Source organism: Candoia aspera, chromosome 7 (genome assembly GCF_035149785.1).
Source record: "Candoia aspera isolate rCanAsp1 chromosome 7, rCanAsp1.hap2, whole genome shotgun sequence".
NCBI classification, from domain to species: domain Eukaryota; kingdom Metazoa; phylum Chordata; class Lepidosauria; order Squamata; family Boidae; genus Candoia; species Candoia aspera.
Window position 1 is genome coordinate 17,811,334 of NC_086159.1, and position 19,872 is coordinate 17,831,205.

Consider the following 19,872-nt stretch of genomic DNA (forward strand, 5'->3'; position numbering starts at 1 on the left):
ATACAGAAGGGTTTTATATGTCTCACTCCAAAGGCTCCACTCATTATCAGTTGCTACTTGGGAACAAGGACTTGCTCAGAAGGAAAACATTGACTCCTGCATTCCCTGAAACCAGAATCATCTTGGAAACTCTGTATCTCCTGTATCTTTGAGTCAGACTCAACTACCTTCAGGCCTTGCACAAAAGAGCCTTAGATATACTGTACCTTCACTGGGAGTCCCAGGTCCATGGGCTTTTGAGTCTTTGTTCAGAAGAGCATTATTAGGAGAAGGGAAACAAGAATAGTTCAATTACCCTGTCCCCTCAACTTTTTCATGAAGGACAGGAAGATAGAGTCAGACTAGTCTTCCTTCTTGGTTTGTAGGCTCAGCTTCTGGATCTGGAGTGCACGCGTGTGTGTGTGATTAATATATATGCATATGTACATCTCACCATATTTTCCTACCACTGGACGTAACAAAGAATGAAGAAAATGCGCCTTCAAAAGGTATGAGGTTGCCCTAACCTTGTGGGATAAACTTCAGATATTTCCTTATGAAAATATATACATGGGTGAATGTTTGTCCATAAACAATTTAAAAGTCTGAAAATGACTCCCATCCATATAAAATATTCATGGAAAGGTTAAAATAAACCACAGTAGATGGCTTTAAATAGAGGGGGACTTTTTGTCATCCTAAACTAACACCATCAGTAGTGAGAAAGAAATCAGCTTTTAAGACTGTGAAAGCCCATTAATAATCTATACTTCCCAACACAAAGAACAAAGCAACTATGAAAACAACAGCAGCAGCAGCAGCAGCAGAGCAATCTCTGGTTGGATCAGACTTCTCTCCATGATACAGGTAGGCATCCTGGTGCTCTGTAAATGTTTTGGACTACAACTCCCATAAAGTCTAGCCAGCATAGCCAATGGTCAAAGGTAATGGAAGTGACGGTCATCTATCTGTAGAATATCAGGTTTCTGTCTCAGCTCTGTGACAACTGAGTAAAATAATCTGAAGTCACATGGATGGCTGGGTGGATTGCTGCACTTCAGCACACATTTTAGAAGCAAATACCTTTGGTTCCTACATTTATTGTTTGTCAGGCTTGTCATCAATTTTCCATTTATCTCCCTGCTGTGAAAAATTTCCCTTGTCAACATTGCCGTATAAATTGATTCCTATCCATCACACTGATCATCTGCCGGAAAGAAGAGATCATCTTCCATTATGAGCCGAGCAGCTAGTGCTATTTAGCCCTCTTTAGTAAGGAACACACTTTTATTTATTTTTTGTTTTATTATTATTTAACAAATTTATATACCCACCTATCTACCTAAAGAACCCAAGGGAAGGGCTCAGTCAAAAGGGAAACAGTCACAAAATGAGAGAACTGTAATCTTAACGGATGCTCTAGCACAATGTTTCTCAACCTTGGCAACTTGAAGACGAGTGGACTCCTACTCCCAGAATTCCCCAGCCAGCATGAAGTTGAAGTCCACACGTCTTCAAGTTGCCAAGGTTGAGAAACACTACTCTAGCGAGAGTGGAAAACTCATTCTATCTTGCAGCTTTCCAACCAGCACGGCCAATGGAAAGAGGAAGTTAGTAACATGTGTTGTGGCCAAAACCTGGCTCACCTAAAGCAACCAAATCCCTCTGAAGATACAGCATGATTTTATTAGCAGGCATACAGTATATACTGGGCTCCCAGCAAAGCATTGGCACTTTGCTAGGCAGCCCTGCGCAAAGGCCAAAGCAAAGCTTATGTACCCTTGGCCTACTACATTACAATGGAAATTACAGCATAACATTGGAATGTTTTTGATAAACTCATCTGGGTGACCTTCTTATTATGTATCCCTTCCTACTAGGTCAGAATGCCAGCCATACTATCTCTGAGAAATGGTCGGTGAATAGAAATAGTTTGGTTTATTGGGCCACGGGTTCGTGACTGAGTCTTCTCCCTGTCACCACTCAGGGTCACTTCTGAGTCTTCAGCTTGCTGTGAATGTTTTCTTACAAGAGCACTTTGAGCAGTTCACATGCATGGGGGCCTTTCAGGGGTTTGGTAGTGAATGCAGCTCACATGTGGGGGGGTACCTGAGACACATGTTTCAGTTGTAGAGTTCCAACCTCTCATTTCAATCTCCAAACAGCCACTCCAATCTCACTGCCTCTGCTTTACAAAAGAACGGATGATCTGCGGCTGGAATGGTCTGTGTCAAAGCTATAACAAAAGCTATCAGAGTCAACCTCAAAACTTTTTGCACTCTGAGTCATGCTGGTAATTAAGAAGCTTCTGGAGGGTAACAGTTCCCCATTCTTGATCTAAGGACAGGGAAGTAGACATTCCATGTAATTTTCCCACCCATAAATTAAATTGTATTTAAAAAAAACACAATAATGTTGTTGTGTCTTCATGTTCTTTTATCGATCGTTGTCTTAAAGACCTATTGAAAGAAGGAAAAGTGGAAAAGATACATCCACCTGTCTACCTGTGGCCATTTCCTGATGAATGACTTATAGCACTTTTGTAACATCACTGCACCATTGTTGAAGTGATACAAAAGCTGTCATTATTACTATTATTTTGGGAGAACAATGGTTGGAATATATATAAGTCATTAGTGGAGAAATGATCTTATATACCTAAATAAAAACAAAAGATTCCAGGAACTGCTACTATTTCTAGCAATTATACAATGCACTTTCACTATTTTTCTCCTCTGCTGTTAAATAATTCCAGCCAAACTGTCTATATGTACATTCACCCTTTCTATAGCTTCTCAGAGTTGAAAATGTTAAGATTTATTTATCCCTTTGTTAGATAACTTCTGATATAATCCTGGTAAAAAAACTCTGACCGTGTAATTAAGAATTTGAACTACATTGTATTAATATCTATGATCACTAGATGTCCTTGTCACCTCAGCAATTTAAAGAAATCTAACTGAAGTTCTGTACTGCGAGAAGCAGCTAAACTAAGGGAAAGGTTTGGACACTTTCAAGATTAACACTTTTTAAAATGCCAGAAATCAGGAGGACTCTAGTAGCACCTTTGACAATGAACTGAAGCTCATGGAAGATACGACTTTTAATAAAATTTGTCTGTCAGAAAAGGTGCTACCAGACTCTCTGATTTTTGGTTACCCTAGACCAGTGTTTCTCAATCTCAGCAACTTTAAGATGTGTGGACTGGACACATCTTAATGTTGCTGAGGCTGAGAAACACTGCCCTAGACTAATGTGGCTCTCTTCCTACAATGACTGAAATGCCCCAATTGTATTTGAAATGTATATCCTGACAAGGCTTAAGGAGCTTAACTTCTTGCAGAGCCCAAGCTAAACCATGATGTAGTTTTGGATTAGCACAGTTTGTTAATCTAGTCCTTATACAGGTAGTCCTCACTTAATGACCCTAATTGGGACCTTCAACTCCATCGCTAAGCAAAGTGGTCATTAAGTGAAACATCACGATGGCAGTTCCTGTGGTCCTGGTTGCAGTCGTTAAGTGAATCACTCACAGTCATTAAGTGAGACATCACGTGACCATGACTTGCAACCTCCTGCCAGCTTTCCATTGACTTTGCTTGTTAGAAGCCAGCTGGGAAGGTCGCAAATGGCAATCGCATGACTGCAGGATGCTATGACCATCATAAATGTGCAACGGTTGCCAAGCACCTGAACCACCATCATGTGACTGTGGAGATGCTGCGATGGTCATAAGTGCAAGGACTGGTCATAAGTCACCTTTTTCAGCACCGTCCTGATTTCGAATAGTTGCTAAATGAATGATCGTTAAGCAAGGTCTACCTGTAGTTTGTTAACCATGGATTATGTTTTAACATGTTGTGTGAATCTAGTAAAACAAGCCATAGATAGCATAGTGTGAACCCAGCTACAACCTGCTAAATTGTTTATTTTAAAGTCTGCCTTTGAACAGACTTCACAGAAGAAAGTTCCAGAACGTAGGCCTCCAGTTACCTTGGTGATAGAAAGCTCATTGTATAAACTAGGGACAAGTCTTTTCCTACAGGTTGGGGTTTGTGTTGCTTTCTCTTTATTTGTTTTCGTGCATTACAACATGGCTATATTAGATCCGAGATAAGAAGAGTTCTTTCTTACAAGGAGGTGAAGGTGGTATCAATGGTTCCTTCCCTGCATCCTTTCTATCACTAGAACTCATAGTCATCTTTATATAAGGAAGAGAAATTTGGATCCTCATTAAGATAGATATGGATAGAGATCTCAAATTAGGCAACTAATCACCCTTTTTATTTATCTTTTTTAAAATCCTATCTCCCCTCCCCCCTCCACCAAAGGAGCAGAAGTAGTATATTGATTTTTTTCCCCTATATCCTTTTTATCTTCACAACAATCCCAGGAGGTGGGTTGGCCTAAGAAATAGCTACAGCCCCAAGTCCATCCAATAAAGCTTCATATCTGGAGATCTGAAATCAAGTTTTCCTCGTCTCAGTGAGGACATAATTGTTGCAACACACTTGGGCAGTAGTAAGATGCTGCTTTGACTTCCAAGTCTACTTTATAGACCCTAGGTTTTCTGGAGGTCTCCTAATCAGGTCTGAACCTGCTAAGCTTCTATGTCCAACAAGATCAGCCAGATGACTTTTGTGACTCTACTAGTAATTTTAATCTATATATTATATTTCTTGATCTATTTGCATGTGAAGATACTGTGACTCCAGGAGGCATAAGAGACAATTCCCTCAATTTCTCCCTGCTCCTCCATTTTTGCACTTGCTGGATTAATGGAACCGAGATCTGGTATAAAAACCTAACATATCCAAGACCAAGGTGTATTTGACAGGGAAAACAGTGAACGATTGCAAGTTACACATAAATTGCAACCAACTACAGTGAGTAGATGAATTAGTGTATTTTTGTAGAATGCTTACTAAAGATGGAGAAATTTTAAGATGTGCAAATGTTGGTAGAAAAGTAGTAGATAGCGTGTGGTTTTTTGTGAGGAATGGGTTTCTGTTGGAAGAAAAGAAAATGGCTGTCTCTCAGCCAATGCTCTGTTCACTCTTATGTCAGGAGAAGCATAAAGGTAACTGGAATACCGTGGGAATGGTGGACTACAGAAGTAGGGTTGGTAAAAGAAAAAATAAGGTCAAGAATGGATGCTGAAGGGATGAGGGCTCAATACAAAAGCAAGGTGCACGTGTGAAAGAAGTACATTTGATTGGTTTGATCACAGAAAGATAAGTAATGGGGATGTAATCAGAAAAGAAAAATATGAAGGGAGAGTGAATAGGTTGAAAGAGATGGCTGAGAAAGGCATGCTTGATTACATCTTTTTAAGGAAAGGTAAGAGAGAGGAAGAGGAAGTTTCCCAATTTCTTAACTTAAGAAATTCATTAAACAATAGGTTGGGTGAGATACAGAGATTCCTTGTTCTCTCTCTGGGCCCCAGTGGTCAAGGCTTATGGATACAAAGAGATGGTGTAATCTCCCACTGAAGAATAATGAATGGATTTAGTGCAAACTAGAAATAGCTGTACTTCCATTTCTTTCTCGTGCCTTGAATTTCTTAACCCTTTTCTGTGCTTTGCAAAATGTTGCTTAACCAAAAGAGCACCATGGGTGTGTATGGACATGGGGATGCCTGTGTTATACATTTGAGAATTCTGTCCAGCATGTAGCCTGGGGGGAAAAAATTGCATTGCTTCTGAGAAAAGGTTACCAACTTTTCTGTGCCTTCTTTGTAACAGGAGGCCTTGGTTGTGTTCGCTGCCACACTGAACCACATAGTAGCCAATCTCATTTTAGCCCATCTTGTTCTGTTGCTAGTTGATGGTTCAGAGCGCCAGTCCAATTTAGATTGGGTTACTGGGTAATCATCTTGACTGTTTTTTTATTTTTATCTAAAAAGTTAAATAAAAAGACACCATCAACAGAAAAAAGATAGATTTAATAATAAGCTTAGGGAATTGAATTCACTTTATATAGGAAAGTTATACAAGGAAGAAAACCTAGCTGTATTATAAAAGAAGTAAGAAAACTTCACTCACAGTCGGGCTTCTAAGGAGGCCTAAATGTCTACAAATATTGCAAATCAGCAGATGTATAAAAAGGGGGAGTCGGAAACCCAAGAGTTCTTTTTTATTACTATTTTCCTTTTCCTCTGTTTTTGGTAATTAATTCTTGTTAAATTTGCTCTGTTTATTATTTTTTCCTTTTATTAATAAGATATATATATATATATATGAGAGCCAGTTTGGTCCAGTGGTTAAGGCACCAGGCGACGGTGACTTCTAGTCCCGCCTTGGGCATGAAGCCGGCTGGGTGACCTTGGACCAGTCACTTTCTCTCAGCCCTAGGAAGGAGGCAATGGCAAACCACTTCTGAAAAACCTTGCCAAGAAAACTGCAGGGATGTCCAGGCGGTCTCCGAGAATCAGACATGATTGAATGGATATGGATACACACACACACATATACACACACTAGGTAACAATACAAGGGAGACTTTAATAAGTAATCAGCTCAAGATCAAAAGCTCTAGTATATAACAATTATTTTGATGTGACTTGTAGTGGTTCTTTTTCAATGTTATATTCAACTTTGGATGAAAAAGCTAAATAATTTTATGCTTGTAACATTGCCATCCTAAATTGTAACTAACATTGACTGAATATTTTCTTTCTTTCTCTCTTCTAGTCTCAATATTTAAGCTATTTAAATAATAGAACGTTAATAATTTTTAAACATATTATACAAACATCAATCTGTGGAAACAATACAATGTACTAATATTTATAACAACATAATAAAAATGAAAAAAATGAAAAGAAATAAAGAAAACAGGAAAAAGAGCCATATAATAACTATAGATGATAAAAAGTTAATTCAATTCTTTAAGCTTATTATTAAATCTGTTATCAATTCAATGTCTTGTGGTATGTCTGGAGAAAGATGAAAATTCAAGTACAGGAGTCTGTACAAATCGTAAATCCTGATCTCTTTCAGAAATATACCGATTTAGTAAGGCAGTAAATTAGACATGGTCTAAGTTAATGGTAACCAGAGTATACACCATATTGTTGTATGATTTCCACAAGCTTCAGTAATGATATAGTATAATGATCAAGGATAGCCATAGTATTACCATGTAAGAACAATTTATATTCAACAGGATTGAGTAATCTTGGCAAGCCTGTGTGTGTGTGTGTGTGTGTGTGTGATGGCACAGCTACCTTGTGCAAAGGGTAGCAGGACATCATTGCTAGTTCAAAGCCTTTAGCTCAGCACCATCTGTGAATCCAGCCACAGGGGACTGCAGACTAAGACTTAAGTTTATTGCATGAATCCTGCCAATTTGATTTGTGTTTATTGACTAAACTATTGATTGAGCAACCCACAGGGTAGCAAGCACTGTGAATGCAACAAAGGCACAGTGGCACTTGTGAATCCTTTTGAGTTTTCAATATTTCTGCATAAATATGACCTAAAATGTGATCTGCTCTCCACACAAATCCTAAAACTAGATAAAGAGAACCCAATTAAACAAATGAGCCAAAAACATTGAATTTGTTCATTGATTGGTTGAGGAAAATGATCCAAAGCTACGTATTTCTGTGTGGCAAAAGTACGGATGCAGAAATACAGAAAATTCAAAAGGGTGCAGAAATCTTTAAGCACCACTGAAGGCAAGGCTGTTGGTTAGAGAACTGTTACAAAAGAGTTAACTGGAATAAAGCTCAGTCTTTCCCAATGCAGCGATTGCCACCTACACTGGCCCATACTCCTTCAACCAGCACGACTAATAAACCCGCTGGCTGGGAACGATAGGAGCTGTAATCCCACCCCTATGCAGGGCCCCCACGAGGGAAGACTGCTTAGAAGAAAATAAACGAATCAGGGAGGGACAGGGGATGAAGAGAAGCAAACCGTACCACAGACCTAACACTTCCGGTTCCCAATTGAACATGTGGCGCTTTAAGATCAAATAAAATCTAGGCGCGTCGGGATTGCAACGGCCGGGCAATGCTTCCAATCGCTTTGTCCGCATTTCACCGGAAGGCAGTTCCTAAATAGAGAACCACTCTCCCGTTACCTTCGTCATCTAAGTATGTCTCAACTCCAGCAACTTTAAGAAGTGTGGACTTCAACTCCCAGAATTCCCCAGCCAGCATGGCTTGTTGGGGAATTCTGGGAGTTGAAGTCCACACTTCTTAAAGTTGCTGGGGTTGAGAAACACAACTCTAACTCACAAAGCGAGGGCGGAATCGCGATATTTTGTGATACGTGCTGCGTTTAACCGATCTCAGAATTAATCAAGGTAAATTATACGTTCATATTTTATTACTACGAATCGCAGGAAGTGGGGACGTTAGCGGAGGGGGGGAACAGCATCGTTAGTGAAATCTCCCCCCCCCCTTTTTTTTTCAAATTATTTGAATGTATTTGTAAAGCATAAAGGAGGAAACAGCATTTGTGCTGGTTGTTGCTCCAGGCGTTTTTCTTAGTCTTCGAATTCACCTTTAAAAAAAAAGATTTTTTTTTCTCAAATATTTTCCCTCTTTTGGCAAGGGAAAAGAAGCTGAATGTTAACAAGGATGGGTTAGAGATTATTTGCCCAATGTACTGATGCTTTGAATTTTACAGGTGAGTTTAATGCACCGGATGTTCTATAAACAGCTCCAAGCAGTTCATAATGGAGTACACAGGGGCAGCAATAGAATTCAATCTGAATGAGACGTAATGTGTTTGTCCCGTTTTCTCCTCATTCTGGTCTTTCAGAGAGGCAACTGCTTCTACCCAAAGAGAAAAGGGTCCTGTAGAAGCTTGAGAAGCTAATTCGTATTTACAACTGGGTACAATCTCCAGTTTAGCCCTGCTTCTTTCAGAGGGTGGCTGTAACTGGTGAATTCTGGAAATAAAAACATGAATGTAGTTTGGTGTGTGTGCTTGCACATCCATAACTGTGGGAAGTGCTTGATTGATTAAGTGCCATTGGGTTGTTTTCAATGCCTAGTGACCACATAGACAGATTTTCTCCATGATGATCTATCCCTAACCCGTTACGTCAAGTCTCCAAATGGTGCACTCATCACCACTGTGACTGAGTCCATCCACCTTGCTGCTGGTCGTCCTCTTCTCTTTTCTTCCACCTTCCCCAGCATCAGAGCCTTCTCCAGAAAGCTGGGTCTTTACATAATCTGCCCGAAGTAGAATAATTTGAGCCTGGTCATTTGTGCCTCAGGTGAGAACTCTGGGTTGATTTGTTCAATGATCCATTGGTTTGTTTCCTTGGCTGTCCATGGTATTTTCAGGAGTCTTCTCCAACACCAAAGTTCAAAAGTGTCAATACTGTTCTGATCCTGCTTCTTTAAAGCCCAATGCTTTAAATGCTTAATTTTGCACAAATAACGGCAGCACTTTTATTTATCAGGGCAGCATGTCCGACTTTCCTTACCCCCTCTGTAAAGTGGTTGGTAGATGTCTTGGCCTACAGGTCTCATAATGTCCAGCCAAACAATAGTGGATGTAATTCTTGCAGATCACACTAATAATGGAAGTACTGAAACAGGTTGATTGAAAAGCTGGCAATATTAGGAATGTCTTTGATCCAAAGTGAATATTTTGGACAATTTAGAGAGGCATTTTTGCTGTTTAGTAGGTGGATCTGGTTAACCTAAATCTGTTAGTCCCTTGTTCCTACTATGTTGAGTCCCAGATTGACTGCTGTGTAGACTGGTTACCATCTTTTTGTGGGGATACCTTTCCTATCATCAACATACTTAATTGGAACTACCCATCTCATTACTATATTGCTACGTTACTGAAAGTTACTTATTTAACTGTTTCTTGTCAAATTGTTGTGACAAGATAGGAAGCTTGATCATGGGTGCAAAACCTTAGGTTGTCCTCATATCCTTTTCTACCAGTACCCCAGGACAGAAGTGAACACTTACTTACAATTTTAAGTAAGAAAGTAAAAAAAAATATTATAAGGTGGGTGAAGGCAATTGCATCTAGTGTATTGATTTGTCCCCCAACCCAGAAGAGTTACAAGTACTTTAGATTTAGAAACAATGACCACACCAGTATGAGTACTTAAGGCTTTATTCCAAGGCAGTATAAGAAAAAAACATAACCAGAAATACTAAAGAATGAAATTTTTTAAAAAAGACTTTATGCCCTTTCTGCCAGTCAGAGAACCCCAAAGAGATGGTGAGCAGACCCCCCTCATAGTCAGTAAATCTGTAGCAGCTTCCCAATTATATCTGCACTGAAGTTCCATCTCATGGGGGTTTCCAACCACTTAATATAGACTCCATAATTAATCACATCTGTTTTTAATAACTTTGCCTCGCTTGATTTTCCCAAGGACAAGGAGGGTAAGTTTATCTTATCTTGTTCTTGGAATGCTTTGCCTACTCCTGCCAAGGATGAGACCATCCAAGGTTAAGGAGTATTTGTTTGTACCAGTAGTTTGTATTGAAGATGAGAAAGATCACCCTATTTTACACAGGTGTTCCATACCAAGAACAGGACAAAATAGAGTCTAACTCTTTCATGTCTAAAATAAATGCTTGCTTAATTCTGTATTACATTCCCAACCATTACATGGGAATATAGAGTTTTATGTACCATGCAACTAAAGGAAAGAGATACATACTACTATGCAATTCCTCCTCCCCAGTCTTCAGGTGAAACCACCATCACTATATCTAACTGATCTTGAAAAGGCTTAACAATCTCTTTCAGTTAATACTTGGATTGGAAATCATCAGGAAATCTCAGAGCTATACATTAAACTAGGAAGTTAAAAAAAAAAATCTTAGAATTCTGTATTGCTGCCAAGAAAACAACATGGACATGTCCATGTAGTTATTAGGCATCAAGCCTAATTTGAAGATTTTATCTTCTAAGGTAAGAGAACCCCAAGGAGGGAGGTGGAGGTGAGAAACCAAAAATAAATTGGATGGGATTTTAAAAAGACTTTTCTTTTTTTGTTCTGGAGAGGCACACTTTTTATTTGACAACATTCACTTTCTCCATGTCCCCCTTCAACAAGCTTTTCATGTGGCCTTTGAATTGAAAAACCTAATACTTAGAGTCAATACTTAGACACAAATAAAGCATTTCTAAGAGACATACAAGACATAATTATCTGTAGTGGTGTTATATTGAAAAGAGGCCCTGCTGGTGGAAAACTGGGCAAGCATTTGCATCTGTAATAATCAGGAAGAAATCTGATAAAAGTTTATTTTATATTAATCATAACAAAATCAGTGATGGAACATGGGTTTTGCAAGTAAGAGATCCAAAGTTCAAACATGTTCCACCACTCAGAAGAAGATAGACAGGGTAGACTAGTGGCCTTAGCAGAAGCCCCCATCCATGTTCATCAAACAATTCAGAGAGGAGTTATTTAAGTAAAAGAATAACAATATCAATGAGAAGAATAATACAATTTGTATACAAAAGCACAGCCGGCCTTAGTTCTCATTTAAGCAATTCACCTGTGACAATCTATGTAGTAAAAACATCTGTTCTTTTGTTTTCAGAAACAGTTGCCCGCTCATTCTGAAAACCAGAACTGAGAGATCTCCTCACTCCCAGTCTGACTTTTGAGAGTCTTGACATGCTCCAGGCAAATATTCTTAATGATCTGTACTGAAGTTGGGAAGATATTGGCCTAGCAGGAAAAGGACACATGATTTTTCTAGGCTGGAGAAGATTGCTGCACTTTTGTGGTAGGACCAGCTTCAGAAAAGACTTCAAGCAGAAGCAAAGAGGTTGTTTGGTTTGGAGGTGCTACCATGGAAGACCTGTAGATCCTGAGCTGAGAATGTTTCTAGAGGAGAATACTGAAGTCATTGACAGTGGGAGCCTGACCCCAGAAATAAAGTTACGCCTTCTGACCCCTAACTGCAGATTTTGGCATGACAAAGCTGCTTTATGGCCTTACGGGGAGCCCTTCTGGGCAATGTACTGGCCAGGAGGCCAAGGATTATCCAGGTATAGAACACTAGAAGGCTATGATTTACATGATATGTGATCAGCATAATGGGAGGCTGACTAAATGGTCTTATAATAGCATATCAGTTGAAAACAGACAAGCCAACAAAAGGATAGTACAAATGGAACTCACCAGGTCTCTCCTAGCAGTATATTCCAAAGCCTGGGGCAGATTAGTATAAAAAGATCCTTGTCCCAAGTCACGTAGGGCTTTCTCAGTTCTGATACCCTGAATCAGCCTTCCCCAATTAAACTGCTGCTCAGTTTGTCAACTGCAACTGTCACAGTTCTCAACACTGATCATGCTGGGATGGAGAATTCTGGGAGCTGAAGTCCACACATTGGGAAAATGTCCAGGTTGGGGAAGGTGAACTGAGCAATAAATTAACCATATGCTGGAATTGCATACCACACTAAGCTACAATGTTGATAGATGTGTGTGTGTGAGATACAAACCCAGCCTAAAGCTCATAATCAGTACTTGGAATTGTTCCCAAATATGGACTGGCTGCCAGTAGAATTAATTTAAGAAAGAAGCTATATGCTATCTATCACTGGCTCTAGTTATTAAACTTGCTACAGCATTTTGGACCATTGAGGTTTCCAGATACCTTTCATAGGCTACCTGGTTCAGGGGGTATGTTGCTCAAATAAGTTGAATTTATAGCTTAAGTCACCATGTTGAATTCTGATATCTTCTGGGACAGTTCAGTCCTGTTGAAACTGTTGCATCCAAGTTCAGGATTGGATCTAGGAATACAACTGAACAATGATTTTAAGTCTTCAAACACAACATAACTACATCCAGACCAGGCTTAATCCCTATTTCAATAATTACTGGAATGACAATCTCAGAATCGGTGCCTACAAATCTCAGAAAGAAATAGAAGCAAATAAAGAAGGCAAAGACTTGAAAGATTTTGGTAATCTCACGTCATGTATTACAACATCCTGGGCTGAGTTTGCCAAATTCTATCTTTAGATTTTGCAGTCCTGACCCTTGTGGTTTTAAACTTCCACTTCTTTTATGTTTGCTGTAATTGTTTTTTCCTATTCCCAGAACCAATGGGAAAACTTCTTAATTGGCCTTGTCTAGTTCCCTGCTCTTGTGTTATTTGCAAGTACGTACAGTGTTTTGCTAAACAAAAAAAAAAGCCAGTGTAGTCTACTGGTTAAGGTGTTGGACCAGAAGCTGGAAGACCAGATTCTAATCTACTCTTGGCCACAGAAGCTCAATGGGCAGCCTTGAGCCAGTGCTCTTTCTCTCCTGGCCCAGCCTATCTCATAGGATTGATATTGTGAGGATGAAGTAGAAAGATTGAGCAGCTCCTGTACAGGATATCAATTTAATAAATAGACCAGTTTTTTTCACTTTGATCCTTTAGTGAACCCAAGCTGCCACATACGAGATGTAACTACATATGGCAACCTTCCCCAATACTCCCAGAATTTTCAGCCAACATGACTGGGTTCCTGCAGCATATTCAACCAAAATATGTTTTGTTTGCAACTATAGTGTTGTGTGAACCCAACCAATGTGACTTGTAAACCATGGCTTATAGCTTAATGTATTCTGGGAACCCAGCCTTTTGTGCTTTATTCAGGAAATCAGAGATAGGCAACCTGCAGACCCAAAGCTGCGTGTGGCCCTCAGAGCCTCCTCAGATGATGACAGCTGAAAACTGACCCCAATTTCCTTCCATTCAGAGGTGAGAAACAGAGCCATAATGTAAACCCTAAAAAAAAAGCATATTGTCATTATAAAATTTCCCAAAATTCCAGTCCCAGCCATATGCATGATGTGTCTCACCCAGTTTGTGGTCTTCAACCCTCCAAAATATTAGGTGTGTTTCTTGGCCCCTGAAAGGTTACTTACTGTTAGGTAAACCATGATTCAGTAAAAGTTCACAAGAACACATTAAAGCAAACATCACCATAAAGTGCAGACCAGGCCACACTGGTTGGGTTCACATATTGCATTAAGCCATAATGTGCTCTATTTAGTTTTGGTTGAGTCTATGTTTAGAATGGTATATATGTTCCATCTTCCTTTTCTTAAGCTCTCATATCAGAGAGATATGGATGTTATATATGTCATGCCATGACATAAAAGGTTTTACAAGAGTTCTACCACAACCTCTTTTTTAAGCGGGGTGGTAGTGGTGCAATTTCTCTATTTTTACATACATATTGTATATTGTCTGTCTGTTGTGCTTTTACTTACATTCACCACCAGAAGGCAGTATGTGACCAGTTTTGTCCTATTTAGGACTTACCAGCTGAAACCAGTTAATACTACCTCCTGGTGGTCAATGTAAGTAAAAACACCACAACGGTTTTGGTTGAGTATCTCATAGAATCATGAGGTTGGAAGAGAAGAGACCTTGTAGGTTTTCTAGTCCAACCCCCTGTCCAGGACCGGAACCCTGAGACCTTCTCAGTCAAATTGCTGTCCAACCTTTGCTTGAAAACCTCCACCATTGGAGCACCCATGATTCCAGGAGGCAGGCTTAATAGCTCTCGCAGTCAGGAAATTGCTTATTTTGAGTTTGGATTTTATCCATGAAATCCACCCCACCCTCAGGTATTATAGAAAATAAACCCACAGCCTTTCCTCTGTGACATTCAAACCATGGAAGACTGCTATTGTTTTTCCTCCTAGCTTGTATCTCATAGTTTCTGGTGTAGCACAGTTCATGGAAGCAAACCAATTATGGTTTATTTAATAAGTGATAATTAAAATAAATATGGCTTAATACACTATGTATCTTGATTATATATTAAGACATCTTTCCACTTCTGAATTCTAGAGGTGACCTTCATAGACACTTAGTCCAGATTAATCACGCTCCTGCATTTTCTGTCAGAAATAATGAATATGATTTTTGTTGTGTGATGAGAAGCTGACTGTCTTGAAATTGAGCTTGACATTTTACAAATTTTATTTGTAAAAATAAAAATGTGTAACAACCATCATTTCTCAATCACTGTCACTCTATCATACAATTTTAACCTAATTGAAGGTGAAGGACTCTTAACATTTTTAGCATTTTGCCTTAAGTGTAAGGAATTCTGAATTGAACTTAATTAACAGACTTTGCAAGATTGTTTTTTCACTATTCTTGTTTTTCCAAAACATACTCAGATACCTTCTTGATAACCCAAAGGTGGTCCAGAAGAAGAAAGTTCTGGAGCTAGGAAGTGGTTGTGGAGCAACAGCTATTGCAGCTACACTAAGTGGAGCATCACAAGTTGTTGCGAATGACACTGATCCTGGTAAGATACTTCCTACCAAGTATAGGACAGGCTAAGTTCATTAGAACAAACCTACGGTGTCAAGCATGTTTTGAAACTCAAAGGTCTACATAGATTGATAACTCCTGATAACTCAGGATTCTTAAACTATGGTTTCTTCAACAGGCTACTGTGGCCTAGTTCACACATAATAGAAATAAAATCATATTGGGAAGTGGGTCAAAAGGAAAAAAAGAAATAATGCTTAGTTATGACTGAGTTCACATCTCACACTAAGCTAAAAGTTAGCAGACCATATGATGGTTTAATTATATGCATGCCATAGACACCTTTAAATAAGAGAGCAGTTCCTAGATCGTGTTCATACATCATGCTAAATCATGGTTTACAATAAACTAGACTTAGCTTGATTTGTACCATGCTGTCCTCAATCATGGTTTACGAATCACAGTGCCTGCATTGACACAAGATGCTATGCTTGCAGTTGCTCACCTCCTTCAGCAGATGTCTGTTTTTTGAGAATGACAAGCAGACTCTCACAAGGCAATGACATGGAAAGAGTACTAGAAATGCTTCTGTGTGTGTACTATAGCATCTCCACTATATAAAGAGTGGCTTTCAAATACCTTATTTTCCCATCTGGAGGTACTTTAGGCAAAAGAGGTTCCCATGTCCTCCATGGGAAAGCTGTCAGTTGGTCTTATTTTGAAATCTTGTATTTAAAAACTTAACTAATAGCCAGAGCCAACAAGGAGTTATATGTAGGAGACTACATCTGACTTAATGTGAGTGAAGTGGGGCGGCAAGCAGCAAGCATATTTTTTTTACTAGGAAGCAAGGATGTTGCCTTGCATCAGATCTCTGGGAGAAGTAACCTCAGGTTACATCTAAATTTCAGGTCACATTCCGATTTCTTTGTCAGCTCTTTCCTGTGTATTTCGTACAGCAATGGAGGAAGAAAAACTACCCAAGACATACTAAGTGTACGAAGTTGATTATTAATTTGGGATTTTCAGAGAAAGAACCTTGACACTGATCTTTTATTTCCTTGATATTTCAGTTGCAGCTGCTGCCATAGTGCTTAACTGCGAACTGAACAATGTAGATCCCGTTCCTGTTATAACGGAGAACCTGATTGGTAGAGAGATAGGCAAGTGGGACCTTATTGTCCTAGGAGACATGTTTTACAGTGAAGAACTTGCAGACAGCCTCTCAGAGTGGCTGAAGAAGTGCATCCGGGATCATGGGACTCAAGTGCTGATCGGGGACCCTGGCAGACCCTATTTTGTGACCCACCAAATTCAGAGAAAGTTGCACAAAGTTAGTGAATATACTCTCCCTGAATCATCACCAGAAGAATACAACGGTTCAACCAAAACTTTTATCTGGAACTATCAGCCTTAATTTTCAGGGGGCTTGGAAATATTAAATCAGTTGATGTTACTTTGAATCTCTTGTTCTAGGACATAGAGAGCTTAGCCTCTGGCCCTGTGTACATTCCAATATGTTTGAAAAGTTCAATCTGGATTTGCACCAGCTAAAGATGCAGTCATACCAGAGTGGGACAACAATATGAAGCACAATTAAAAGAAAAACTTTGCCCGACTGTGGCTGAGAATGTATTATTTAAAAATATAAACAATACTGTTTATGTGAATTAAAATAAATTTTACTTTTGGAGGGTGGCCTGTCAACAGCAGCTAACAATATCTCATGGGACTTTCAAATTTGGGCACTATATCTGACAGCTAGTTGCTTGAGAGGACAATTGTCTTTCCTGTCTGTTGCGGCACCGGTAGCCATCTGGTGACCAGTCAGTTCTATGATTCAAAAAGAAGAGACTCACACCAAGGTAAATGCCAGAGATTTTGTTAAGTATGGCGTAAAAGAATTTCAGGAGAAAGACATACTGTATGCCCTTTTGCTTTCCAGGGACCCCAGGAGTGACAGTGGATAGGCCCCTAGAGCTGGCTGACAAGAACATAGCACTTTCCCACATCTTCTGGTCTACCCGAAGACTCAAAATGCTTGGGGTGTCTGCCATCATTACACAAAATATAAGGGGTATAAATAACTGGAGTTGGTTTGGTGGCCCACCTTATCAGTAGCTTGTATGAAACCCAAACGTTTGAATAATTGCCAAGGGCATTTCATATAAGATATTGCACTTGGCATACGTCTATTTACCTTCCAAGCATTGGAAGAGGGAACATACAGTCATGTGATGACTGCCTACTCAGCTTACTATTAAATTTGATTCGTACATGATAAAGTAGAAATCTCTTTAATGGAGTGTAGTGTGCAGTAGAGAAAAAGTTGCAAATAAAAGTTCCCGTGCTTTTCCCAAGTTAAGCAGCCCAATGAATTCAACCCCCTCCCCCTTCTTCGGTACTCAGCCCCCCTTTTCGTGCCAGTCCGTTCGGTTCTGTGCAGATGTCTTCAACGGCTCTGCCAGCTGACCTTGGATGCCAGAGATAGTCCAAACAAGATGCTTTCACACTCCTGGCTTGTCTCTCCTCCCACTTCTACTGACTCGCAAGTCTCAACCCATGTTGATTCCATTCATGCATGTGAGTGGGATCAGATGTTCTGGGAACATTTGATCTGGGAGCATGACATGTCAAGATAAACATCATCTTTGCCTATCCTTATCAGTTGTCGTAAAGATACGACATTCAAAATATGAATATAGGAGTGAAGGTAAACATAAGCTTTTAGTGCAGGGTTTCTCAGCTAGGGTTCTGTGGAATCTTCGGGTTCTGCGAGAGTCACTAGGGGTTCCCTGGGAGATAACGATTTATTTTAAAAATTATTTCAAATTTGGGCAACTTCACATTAAAGAGGTAAGTTTTATTCTTTTAGTTTAAGAACACTCTTAATGCATATATACAGGCCTACACATGAAACAGGTATAATTTTGTAACTTCTGGCCTATATTTGAGCCTGAATGTGCAGGGTCTCCCCAAGGCCTAAAAAATATTTCAAGGGTTCCTCCAGGGTCAAAAGGTTGAGAAAGGCTGTTTTAGTGAAAAACAAGGTATGATTTTATAAAGCTTGCTATGTAACTTTTTATGTGTATAGGTATAATGAATCTATAAAATCTTATGTGTGCAGAGGGAAAAGTGGACCACATCACTACACCTCACTATTTCTTCCACAGGAACACTGCAAGCTAGGAACTTAAGGTGGAGTCATTCTATACTTTATATAGCTAAATAATTAGTGAAAGGTTATTTTTTTTATTATCAAACCAACTGGCCATTTTATCAATCCGACACTTACCTGAATTTTTACATTTTCCACATTTTGTGTAAGTCTGCAATTTTTTATAGTCTAACACAGATTCCACTTGACTTTTCTGCCTATAATCTGTAATCTATATCCTCAGTCATTTTTGAACATAACTTCTGACATTGTCAGAAAATGTGTCACCATGTTTTAAAGAACTAAAATTGGAATCCAGTTTTTTATAAAAACATCTGCATTCTGATTTGAAATACTGTTGCTTTTATGGTTTGCATACTATGAGATTATCAGTTTGTTCTAGTGTGGACAGTAAAGGGCAAAAGTTCAAAAACACAAGAAAATCTATAATCATTTGATATTTCTGTAACTATCCTTTAATGAAGGACCCGTCTATAAGTACAACCTAGAACAGTCATGACTCATTATTTAAACCAATCTTGTTTTGAAATTATTGTACCTGAAACGAATGCATTTAAGATGATAATCAATTTCCTGGTTTCAGGAATATTCCTGAAATAGCAGTTACTGCACAGTGAAAATTAAGACTAAATAAATACAGACATCAAGACTATGTATATGTATAAGTCTCAGTAAGTGGTGTGCTGATTAGTAAAAAAAAATGCTTTGATCATACATAAGTAGTTTTGTAAGTTTTTAATCACAACTTTAAAAAAAACCTCTTTAAATTAATCCAATTCATTGGACTCCAACCAGCAATTTTCAGCTAGTAAAAATCGGGAAGTTATCAAAATTTTACTCCTTTTTTGGAGAGGAAAACCTTGGGACAGTTTGTTTTATTCTGGTCTCTGGAACATTGTCTTCTTATCATAATATTCTATAATATCCGCATCCATGAAAATAAATGTGTGATTTTCAATCATTGGTTTTCATCTATCATGTCCTCCCAGCCACTCTATGCCCACATTTGATGTAACATCCTGGTCTGAAATGGAATATCATCCTATCTATTGTGGCATGACTTTTGTTATTACTCATGTTTGCAAATGAATGGATCATTCTGGCTTGACTTCTTTATTAAGCTGATCATTATTGTACAGGAACAATTACTGAATATGTTCACAAAGGCTGCTTTCCGCTCAAACACAGCTATTCTCTTAGGTTGGATCAAGCTTTATATTTCCTGTCATATTTTGTTTCACTGTACTCCATGTACTGTCCTAACAGTGCTGGGTGAGAATTCTGAAAGTTGTCCTATATTATTCATTTAGGAAGAAGGTCAAAATCTTTATTCAGCAATAATTATAGTAATGCATGATAAAAGGAAAAAGTAAGAAGTGATTACATCAATCTCGATGAATGTCAAAATCCATAGTGGCCAATATTTTTCTTATGGCTAAGAAAAATGTCAATATCCTAATGTAATAATTTC

The 19,872-nt window shown here is 38.9% G+C and overlaps 1 protein-coding gene and 1 long non-coding RNA gene across 4 annotated transcripts in view; one reads left to right on the top strand and one right to left on the bottom strand.

Annotated features, from left to right (window-relative positions):
- LOC134501360 (uncharacterized) overlaps window positions 1–19,872 on the bottom strand; it is a 425,249-nt gene that overhangs the window by 132,853 nt on the left and 272,524 nt on the right. The window lies entirely within an intron of this gene.
- ETFBKMT (electron transfer flavoprotein subunit beta lysine methyltransferase) lies at window positions 8,190–16,841 on the top strand. Of its 3 annotated transcripts, none has more exons than XM_063308364.1 (4): window positions 8,190–8,292; window positions 11,528–11,981; window positions 15,127–15,257; window positions 16,297–16,841. In XM_063308364.1, the coding sequence occupies exons 2-4, from the start codon at window positions 11,677–11,679 to the stop codon at window positions 16,638–16,640; spliced, it is 780 nt and encodes a 259-aa protein (XP_063164434.1). In that variant the 5' UTR covers window positions 8,190–8,292; window positions 11,528–11,676; the 3' UTR covers window positions 16,641–16,841. The 3 variants fall into 3 exon arrangements, with proteins under 3 accessions (XP_063164434.1, XP_063164435.1, XP_063164436.1); XM_063308365.1 differs by lacking the exon at window positions 8,190–8,292 and adding an exon at window positions 9,167–9,216; XM_063308366.1 differs by lacking the exon at window positions 8,190–8,292 and adding an exon at window positions 10,459–10,889.

What these genes read in the sequence shown, in the direction of transcription:
- ETFBKMT (XM_063308364.1), top strand. Translation starts at nt 11,677, where the DNA reads ATGATTTTTCTAGGCTGGAGAAGATTGCTGCACTTTTGTGGTAGGACC. An exon ending in GGAGGCCAAGGATTATCCAG is followed by an intron (nt 11,982 to 15,126) that starts GTATAGAACACT and finishes AAACATACTCAG; the next exon opens with ATACCTTCTTGATAACCCAA. An exon ending in TGCGAATGACACTGATCCTG is followed by an intron (nt 15,258 to 16,296) that starts GTAAGATACTTC and finishes TTGATATTTCAG; the next exon opens with TTGCAGCTGCTGCCATAGTG.